General features: G+C 31.1%; 2 protein-coding genes across 2 annotated transcripts; one reads left to right on the top strand and one right to left on the bottom strand.

Annotated features, from left to right (window-relative positions):
- Positions 1-507: 507 nt before the first annotated feature.
- Positions 508-1664, top strand: LOC100168444 (RNA exonuclease 4). The gene is given in 3 exon segments (NM_001293551.1): positions 508-646; positions 712-837; positions 937-1664. Coding segments are annotated over 3 exon segments (732 nt in total). The 5' UTR covers positions 508-622; the 3' UTR covers positions 1519-1664.
- A 1889-nt stretch (positions 1665-3553) lies between these two features.
- Positions 3554-8043, bottom strand: LOC100166380 (fumarate hydratase, mitochondrial). The gene is made up of 7 exons (XM_001951566.5): positions 7702-8043; positions 7410-7550; positions 6000-6203; positions 5683-5928; positions 4546-4942; positions 3981-4273; positions 3554-3900 (listed from the first exon to the last, which is right to left on the bottom strand). Exons 1-7 carry the CDS (start codon positions 7819-7821, stop codon positions 3769-3771), a joined length of 1533 nt encoding a protein of 510 aa, XP_001951601.1. The 5' UTR covers positions 7822-8043; the 3' UTR covers positions 3554-3768.
- Positions 8044-10796: the final 2753 nt, after the last annotated feature.

The following is a 10796-nucleotide window of genomic DNA, read 5'->3' as shown; positions in this document are numbered from 1 at the left end:
GTTGAATTGTGTATACAATTAATACGGGTGGCCAATTGTCCGAATGTGGCGTTTTTTCGTAGTGACCAATTGTCTTAAGTCCATCTACAACCGTCGTGGTCTCGGTCTTGATGTTTCGAGGTTATGTCGTTTCCGTTCATGGCCGACCATCACGTTCGTTTAATTTATATACCTCCTTATAGTATCTAAAGCCATACTTCTTAACTACAACTTACTGACTACTTTATTTCTCCCAAAATACTGTTATTGTGTTATATTTTATTCAGTAATTCTCCCCTAGTCACTACAAGTATAATATTATTAACTACCTGTGGGACATGGTACTCACTATATAGTCACTACTCCGTGGCAGTGTGGTGCCAAAGTCTCAACATAGTACAAAGCATGACCGTCGAGGGTCCGTTATCACTATAATATTGCCATAATAATATTCTCTTTTTTTTCACATATCATCCGTCGTGCAGTTCACGCTCTTATCAAGACGTATCAACGACGTCGTATCGGGCCGGCTTACTTACTTACTTGCTTACTTACTCCGTGCCCCGTGGCTCCGGTAGTCGCTAGTAAATTATTTAGTGCGGTGCGGTCTCCACTCTCAAGTCACTAAATATACGTCTTGTTTATGGTGCGACTACTACTCGATCCTGTAAGACATCGTGTTATTCCACTGCCTTCTGATTATTATTATTTATTTATCACCCGTTATTACAGCCGAGAATGAACAAAAACGTCGCATCGGCGGTTCATAAGAACGCCAACGGCGCCAACAATTGGATAAAGTTCACAAACGCTCCACCGCCTCCCGCCAGTAATTTGAACAACAATGCCGTCGTACAGGTAATTTGAACCGAGCATCTATGGTTGTAGCCCGATGATTGTAGTTGACTTGCTGTGTACTTAGTACTTATCTATTCTCTACTCTTGTTTGTGTTTCAGAGGCAGGAAAAAAAAGATATTGAAGTTGTAGCGATTGACTGCGAAATGGTCGGCATACATCCTGATGGACAGGGAAATATGTTGGCTCGTGTTTCAATTGTTAACTCTAAAGGCGAAACCATTTACGATAAGTTTGTCAAGCCCACAGCGACAGTGACAGATTATCGTACGCCAGTGAGCGGCATTCGACCTAAAGATATTGAACACGGGGAGGTATTTGTCAAAGTTAAAAAAGAAGTCACCCAAATACTCAAAAACAAATTATTAGTAGGTCATGCACTAGAACATGACTTGAGGGTATTGAGGATTTCACACCCCAAACATATGATTAGAGACACCTCAACGTACTGGCAATTCAAGCAATTGACAGAAGGTCGAACGCCAGGTCTAAAACGATTGACATTACATTTTCTTGGAGCTAGCATACAGGAAGGAGAACATAGTTCTGTTCAAGACGCTAAGGCAGCACTACAGTTATACATGCTGGCTCGGAAAGATTGGGAATTATTGTTAAAAAAGAGAAGAAGCCGCCCCAGAAATGGGAATAAATCACATAACGGATCGCAGGGAAAGCATAAATAGAAGTTTTTTTTTGTACAATAAAATTTTTAAATTTGAAGTTTTATTTTGAATAATTATAAGACTGTTTTTGAGATTATTTTACTTGTAAAAATATTTAAAATGTCGTTTGATACATTTTGTTGGTTAAGTATATAATATTTTGAACTTATTTCTCCTAAATATAATATTATTTTAATTGAAACCTTCTAAAAGTATTGTTTTAATACAGATGTTTCTGATACTTAGGAAAATTTAGATTATGTTGGTTTTATATTTGGTTGATCATGTATATTGTGGTGACAATGTTGTCAAATCACTTAAGGGGTAATTTTGTTATTTCTAATAAAAGCGTCTAAAATATTTAATATCAATAAAATTATTAACCAGTAAGTTAACCTGAGTTCAATGTTATACAAAGGTAATCAGAACCCTGTCATGTAAATTATTACCTAACACTAAATAAATAATTTTTTTTTTATGATTTTTGTTAACACTTAATATCCGTCAGACGTGGAAATAGCCGCTTCCTAATTGATATCTGTATATCTTTTATATTTTGATAGTACGAAAGAATCAAAAACTGATTGTTATTTTATTTTAAAATACTTCAAAGGTACAAAGTAAATTAGTGTAATTTTTGTAGAAAATTTTAATAACAAAACAATACTTTATTGAGGGTCATTGTTTCCTATTATAATATTATTTTTTACCTGTTACCCACATTTAAATAGTACTGTACAAATTATACACTATTTAAGTCAAGAAACATTAGACGACCAACTTGTGCGCATTTACGGGGCATAGTTACCTAGCAGGCATGCAGATGGTAGCCTTGGTGATGGTGATGGACTTTTGTTGTTTGATCTCTTTCTGGCGGAAACTGATTGCAGCAGAAAGAAAGTTGTCTTGTACTTTTAAACACAAATAGTTTGTATCTTATGTGAGCAGGGTTAATAAAATGTTATTTAATAATAATTAATAAAATATTTGGCAGCATTAGAAGCAATAAACACAAGGTCTGTTCAAGTAAATCTACTCAATGACTTGTTTATATATGTACATTAACACGTTAAACGCCGGTGTCAACCCATAGTTGATACGAGTGAACAGGCGCCCATGGTCGCTGTTAACCCGTGGGTGACATAAAATAACCTATTTTGTATTTATTCATTTATGGTGGCTATAGCTGAACACATTTGAAATTTCTATCGGACATTCATAACCGTATACACTATGGGTCACCAAATGGCGGCCCCCGAACAAATTTTATCCGGCCCGCAGACAAACAATAAAAACACATATTACGACAAACATTCTATAATCTATATTCTATGGCATATAGAATCTATATGAAAATATGTGTCCGAAAAGAAATACCCAACGCTAAAATTATTAATACTGAAACTGCGTATGATGTTTGATCCCACGTATGTTAGTGAATCTTCTTTTTCAAAAATGAATTTTATTAAAAACAAGTTCAGATCCCCGAACAAATATCTTGAAATGATTATGAAGATAGCATGCACTAACCAGACCCCCAATTTTAAACAGTTAGTCGAGAGCAAGATTTGTCATTTTTCTTACTAAACAAATTTCTATTTTATTTTATTTATAATTAATTTTTATTTTAAATTTTTCAAATGTTTGTAATATTAATTATGTTTTTAATGTTTAAAATAATACCTATTGTCCTATTATATGTTGAAAATATGTACTTTTTTTTTTTTATTTATTTGAAGAAATCTACAATCTATACATGATTTTTGTACAATAAGTAGGTTTGATATATGAAAGGTAAAATATGATATGAGTAGTTAGATTAGGGAAGATACCCAGTGGTAACACCCTGTGACAAATATGTACTTAAAATTTTAATAGCCCGTGAAAAATTAGCCTAGAATAAGATTCCTCATGTGGCCCTCCAAAAATATTAATTGGTGACCCCTGGTATAAACAATTCCCCAAAATCTACTAATTTTACAATTGGTGATGCCAAATCGACGTCAGGTTCAATGTGGTAATAGGTAAATTTTAAATACAAATAATAATATTAAGGTTTACTTTAAACGTTAACTGTATTTCTATAGTAGGATTTGAAAGTGATTGTTGATTGCAAATAAATGTAATGACAAAAAAAAATTATAATATTAACTAAAAAATATTAATTTCAATTTATTGTTATTTTTTTTTCAAATCAATGTAGAACATTTTTAACATTATTTAAAGATAAAAACATATAAGTAATTTAACACCTATGCTGAAATAAATAAATTATTTAGGTCCCAACATATCTTCTGGTCTGACCCATTTATCAAATTCTTCTTCTGTAAGGTATCCAAGTTGTAACGCAGTTTCTTTGAGGGTCGATCCATTTTTATGTGCTGTTTTTGCAATTTTAGCGGCCTAAAATTTAAATTAATTAAATTAATATATTTTGCTTGCTAGGTATTTAAATTAGGTTTATTAACTATAGACTATCTTACTTTATCGTATCCTATATGTGGATTCAAGGCAGTAACCAACATAAGAGAGTTTTGTAAAAGATGAGAAATTCTCTCCTTATTAGCTTCAATTCCAACAACACAATTATCTGTAAATGACATACAGCTATCTGCCAAAAGCCTTGTAGATCTTAGCACATTGGACACAATCATAGGTTTGAAAACATTCAATTCAAAGTGGCCGTTGCTGCCACCAACTGTTACCGCTACGTGGTTACCCATCACTTGAGCACACACCATTGTCATTGCCTCGCATTGGGTAGGATTTACTTTTCCTAAATTACAATATATTATTACATTATATTATGCACTCAAAACTTGCTAAAAAATTGAACTATCGTAAAAACCCACATATAAACACAGATAATAGGCAGATTTACTCTAATTTTTAAACTAATAAAGCTAAACGTAATTTGCGTAGCATACATTTGCTCAGTTACGCACTTGTAAGACGGAGACAACAAATGCCAGTGTAGGTCCTCTTAATAATAGTAAATATATCATAATAATATTAAAATAAGTGAGAGTTAAAATTATTATATAATACCAGGCATAATACTGCTCCCCGGTTCATTTTCTGGTAGTGACAGTTCGCCTAAGCCACTCCTCGGTCCAGATGCAAGGAACCTGATATCGTTAGCAATCTTCATTAAGCTGCACGAGAGTACATTTAGTGCTCCTGATACCTCTACCATAGCATCATGAGCAGCCAGTGATTCAAAGAAATTTGGAGATTTTATAAACGGCAACTTGGTTAACTGACTAATTTTATCAGCACATTTTTCAGCAAAACCAATCCTAGTATTCAAGCCAGTTCCGACAGCTGTACCACCCAAACCCAGTTCATATAGATGAGGTAAGGTATTTTCTACTCTTTTGATACCATTATGTAATTGTCTAACATATCCACTAAATTCTTGTTCCAAAGTTAACGGCGTAGCATCCTACAACAAAAATAATTTACAACTCTATTAGTATACAGCAAACCATATACCTAACATATTATAAAATACTTTAATATTTGAAATAACATAAAACTATATTTTCATGTGTATTATTAATTTTGAATTATGCTTAATTTTTAATATCCACACTATAGATAGTTTGTCTCACGAAAGAACGGGACCATTTGCGCGATTCACTGATTCCAATGGTGTGTGGACAAACACATGATCACGCTTACAACGGATAATTGGTAGGGATGCGCAGAGGCAAACGAGTTTTAGTCACCCGCCAGTCCCGTTCTCTCATGAGACCGACTATAGATAAATGTGGGTAAATATATTTTACATAAAAAGCCTAAAAATATTTTTTTATTTAATTTGTTTTAGAACAATAAAATTGACATAGAAAAAAAAAGCAAGCTTATTTTAATTATGTAGTTGTACAGATTGTATATTGATATGAATATATAATATATAGTATAGTAGTAATTAAGTAGTAAGCATTTTATAATTGTATCCAATAGGTACCAGTAATTTTCAAAAACTTTGAGGAAGTATCCTACTTTCCTATTAAGGAAAACTAATGTCAAACTATTCATAACACTTTAAAGCTAGAATTAAAAAATGTATAGTGATTTGAATTATTAAAGAGCTCACTAATAAATAAAGAATCTACATGATAAAAAATATCATGTATATATAATTTTAAATGATTAAAATCAATTAATTATTATTCTTACTTGTGTGTGTGTTCGGCCAATTTTTATTATGCCAGAGAATTCTTTTGCTTTTTTATCTAATTCCTTATGTAGATGTTTTAATGATGGTAACAATAAGTTGTTTAATTCCATTGCTACTGCAATGTGCATGGCTGTTGGAAAAGTGTCATTGGAACTCTGACTTTTATTTACATGGTCATTAGGATGAACTGGAATTTTTGATCCCAATTCTCCGCCCAGAATTTCAATAGCTCTATTACTAATCACCTGAAATACATTTCATTCCACTGTTAGGTATTTATTGCATATTAAAATTGAATCAATTGGTTTGTACATACTTCATTTGTGTTCATATTTGACTGTGTACCAGATCCAGTTTGCCATATTACCAAAGGAAAATGTCCTTCATTGTAAAGTTTTCCGCTGATTACTTCATCTGCTGCTTTGCTTATTGCATCAGCAATTTTAGCATCAAGGCCAAATTCTTTATTTACTTCAGCTGCCGCTTTTTTCAGTATGCCCATAGCCACAATTACTGGGTACTAAAAAATTAGTAATTACATAATTAAATCTATATTGAACAGATTACATATGTATATGAAAGTTTACATATTAAAATCTTAAACATACCTAAATAAGGTTAGTATTACCTATATAATTTACAAATTTTTAAATTACAAGAAAATAAACCCAAATAGTAGAGAGAGGTGTTCAAAGAATAATACTGGGTTTAATACAATTTAGAATTCTAATAAGATTACCACCAAGAATACTAGTATGTTCTAAATGTAAGAATGTAAATGTACGAGAATTATTTTATAAACAATCTGAATTACAGAAAAATCTTTATAGATGTACCTATACTCTGACCTATACCTATACCACATTGAATTAAGTTTATACTTAAAATATTATAACAAATAATTGTAATAAGACATAATACAAGTGATATTATGTTTTGCTTTCATAAATATAATAATATTCATAATATACTTAAGTATTATTCTTAAAAATAAATTAGCATCAAAATATTAAGGCTATACATTGGTATTTATTATTTGTTCATAACTATAACTATCTAGTATAGCTATATTTTATAATACTTTAAGTACATTTTAATATAACACAATATTTGAACATAAGATAGGCGTTTTTATTTTTAATTAGTTATATTATATATTATTAATTATTTTATGATAATGATGGCTAGAAAATAAATAACTATTTTAACACATAAATAGTTTTATCTTTAATAGTACCTATTATTTTTAACAGCTTATTTTCTGATAATATTTTTAAACATAAAAAAAATTAAATTTAAAAGTAATTTGAGAAGGTGTAAAAAAATTTACAAAATCAAAATGTGTTTTAGTCGTTTACCAAATATCAATAGTTAATAAATAACTACTTAAGACATAAAAGATATGAAAGAAAATATTTATTTAAACTATTAAAATTAGAAATTCAATAATTTGACATGCCAGCAAACCAGGATATTTGATGTTGAAATTGATTATTAAATTAACAGAATATGTTTAGGTACAAATCTAATGAAAACGAATTTCATCATCAACACAGATAGTTAAAAGGAATTTTAGTTTTTACTAAGAAATAAGTAAATATTTATTGTGCAAAATTGAAAATTCTATTCAACTTGCACTTATTTATTCAAGCCTCCAACTATGTAATGTTATTAAAATATTCTTAATATTTAATATCAAATAACTGTGTACAAAGACTGCACATACCGGCATCTGTTCTTTTTCGCCTCCAATACGAAAGTTCATGGTCGACCTCACTGTTTGAGCGCCATAGTAACGATCGCTTGGCACATCCAGTTCACCAAATGTGTCGGATTCCTTGCGGACACCAACATCACACTTGGAAGCCTTTCAACATTGTAAATCACAAATACCTAGGTAGTATTAAACAGCGATTTTTTTTTTTTTTAACTACACAAATCCGGTGTTAAAAGCAATATAGGTAATTAGTAACTAAAACAATGGACAGGATGAGTTGCAAACGCAACCTACAACTCACCATAGATCTTCTGATAGAGATCGAGGGCAGCCTCAAAGTCGAGCAGCCGCCGCCGTGTTCGAAACCGGTCACAAGCGCTGGCTTGATATGAAGCGTTTTGAACAACTGACACGCCCTCATCGTGGATAATGCGTCCGTGTACCTACTGGTTGAATTATTGTTCTGTTCGGTGCACTGGGAAGAGTCGAAGGACGATAAGAATAAAATAAATGGACAATTACAGAGCCACCGCCGCACGCATAGAATGATATATTGCAATTATTTTACATTTACAATGATAATCACAGGACAAACTTGTGTCAAAGAAAAATAATTGACCAAGTCGTTAAACAAGCAACAAAGATCAGCTGCACTTGGCCATTTGCTGATATGAGGCTCGTGATAAGCACAGACCACGATTAAAGATAATATAAAGGTATCTTCTAAGACCGTGGTATAGATTATTATATTCTGTGATAGTACCACCATCCGGCTGCCGAATTTTTGTTCACAGACCGTAATTTTTTTTATTTCAATTTTCAATAGATATTATAATTTATAATATGTTTATGGTTTTTTAATATCCATTGTATGCCCTTAGCAATAAACACATAAATTTATATAACATTTAATATCATGATTTATTTTGTTACACTATCCCAGTACTGCGGTACCTATCTAAGTTGTAATATACAAATATTATATTGTTTAATTTTTCAATACATAAAAAAACTAATTTTATTCATTATAGGTAGGTAGGTACTTCAAATCTCATTTGTATTGCTATTTATTTTTATTTTCAAGGTTTTTCATTTAACTTTGAACAGTGTCGGTCGGCACGATTTATCAATAATGGCTAAACGTACAGGGTTGAACTTGATTTTATTTATTGAATCGTTGTATAGTTTTAAATTATTGTATCCGGGATTCTTATCAAACACTGATTTGGACTTTTTCATAGAGTATTAATTGTCCCTTTGCATTCTCAATTTTCTTAAGTCTATCTCTTACTGTTTCAACTTCCAACACCTATTTGATAATTTAAAGTAAAATTTTGTTTTTCGAGTTTTTTAATTTAGTTTAGCAACTATAAAGGTATATCAGGAGCCTTGTATTATTTTTTGTACCCAACAAAACGCTTTTTGGTCTAACAAATAAAATTGTATTGATATTTATAAAAAAAACTAAAAAAATTGAAATTTAAAAATTTTTGTTAACAGCTCAAAACTAGTCAAAATATTTTCAAAATTGTATGAAGTATAGAAAATGAGAATACAAACATTCAGACAAATTGTCATGTATCTACAGTAATTCTTTTTTGAATTACAACAAAATAAGAAAATCGCTACATGAGAATTGAAACGAATATCCAACGTTGAAAAATATGAACTTCAAACGCTCATGAAAATTTAATTTAACTTTCTTATAGACATTTTTTTTTTTTTTTGATACAGGTAAAAAAACTTATGAGGGATCTTGTATTATATTTTAAAATCTTAGATTTAAAAAGAAAAATGTTCTATGAATTTCTAACTCAAAATAATTTCCACATTTTCGTGATTTTTACGAGTTTTATCAACATTTGAATTTTATATTGGATTTAAGAATGGATTTTTAATATTTTTCGAATGTCATTGTAACAAATTATGCCTTATTATACTATTATGCCTTGTATTAAATTTTCAACATATAAAATTGTACATTGACATTCATAGAAAAAAAAACTAAATAAATAGGAAAATGAAAATGTCCGTAAACAGTTCAAAACAAATCCAAATATTTTGAAAATTTTACCGTATAAATATAATATGCTAATATAAACAACCATTTAAAATGTCATATGTCTACGGTAATTTATTTTAGAGTTACACCAAAAACAAAATTAAATTTGTCAAAAACTGATTTAACGTAAACGTTTCAGGTTTTCTTTAATTTTTTTTTTTGTTGTTGTTCTCGGCGCTTTTGAACACTGATGGAAATATGGGTTATTTTGAATTTCCCAATAATGCACCAACTAGATTCATTTTCCAATCGAACAAGATATTGACGTGGAAAATCGAACCATTATTTGGACTAGTTATCGTGTACACAGACAAAAACAAAAAAACAAAACACACACACACACAGGGGCGGATTTACCAATAGGCCACCAAGGTACGTGCCTATGGCGCAATATTTATTGGGGCGCAATTTTTTAGTTAATTTTTACTTTTTAGTTTTTCATAATTTCATAATTATATTTATCAAAATTTATATATTATATTAATTTTTTTTTTGTATACATCTTGCATGAGAGTGGAGAATGGCTCAAGTAGTCACGTCGCAATAACGTTTTAATTTATAAGTTATAATAACCTTGCAGTTAGAGTTAATCCGCTGCCACCGCTAGAGGTTCGACATCGACACTCGACGAGGCAATTGCCGGCGTTGCCTATGTTAATTCATAGGTGGTAAAGGGTGTGCGGCGTAAACACATACAATATTGTGAATGGCGCATGCGCAAAACGCAAGCTAATACAGTCAAATACACTGCCTCGGGCTGCCGGGTACATTGTATATAGCCGCTCTACTAGCTAGATAGCTCGCACAGTGATTAGCAAGTAAATAAAATTATTTGTTATTATCTGGAATGACCAGCTTCACCCCGCATAGGGCACCACAATAAGTGTGCGCGGGCGCGCGGCCAGCAAACTAGTAGGTACCTATATTCTTAGAATACTGGAATTAATTCTGGAAATTAGATGTCTTGATAAAGTAATCCCCAACAAAAACATAACAGTGAAAAAAGGCCAAGTTCCAAACTCCCTCCCAAAAAAGTCGGCCTATCAAAGTAGTGAAATCTACATTGTGGCCAAGTCTGCTATTTTTTAATTCATAACCTCAATGCACTCCTACATTAAAGATCAACACTTCTAATTTATTTGTATTGTTTAACACTTGGTCAGTTTCTGAATGAGGAATAAAACATCATTATCGAATGTGCTCGAAAGTCCGTCCCTGCACATACATCATTGTAAAATCAATACATATTAATCGCTCCGTTCAGGATCTAAAATAAAAATCTATTCGTTACATCATAAATAATTTTAAAAAAAACTATGTAATAATATAGTAGA

Source organism: Acyrthosiphon pisum, chromosome A2 (genome assembly GCF_005508785.2).
Source record: "Acyrthosiphon pisum isolate AL4f chromosome A2, pea_aphid_22Mar2018_4r6ur, whole genome shotgun sequence".
NCBI classification, from domain to species: Eukaryota; Metazoa; Arthropoda; class Insecta; order Hemiptera; family Aphididae; genus Acyrthosiphon; species Acyrthosiphon pisum.
Note: the sequence above shows the minus strand (reverse complement) of the source record. Positions and strands in the feature narration are given on the sequence as shown.

Bases quoted from the DNA above. Each gene is read 5' to 3' on its own strand.
- LOC100166380 (XM_001951566.5), bottom strand. From the start codon at position 7,821: ATGAGGGCGTGTCAGTTGTTCAAAACGCTTCATATCAAGCCAGCGCTT. The intron at 4,943-5,682 runs GTAAGAATAATA...TTTTTGTTGTAG, and splicing joins TTGGCCGAACACACACACAA to GATGCTACGCCGTTAACTTT. The intron at 3,901-3,980 runs GTAAGATAGTCT...TTTAAATTTTAG, and splicing joins CACATATAGGATACGATAAA to GCCGCTAAAATTGCAAAAAC.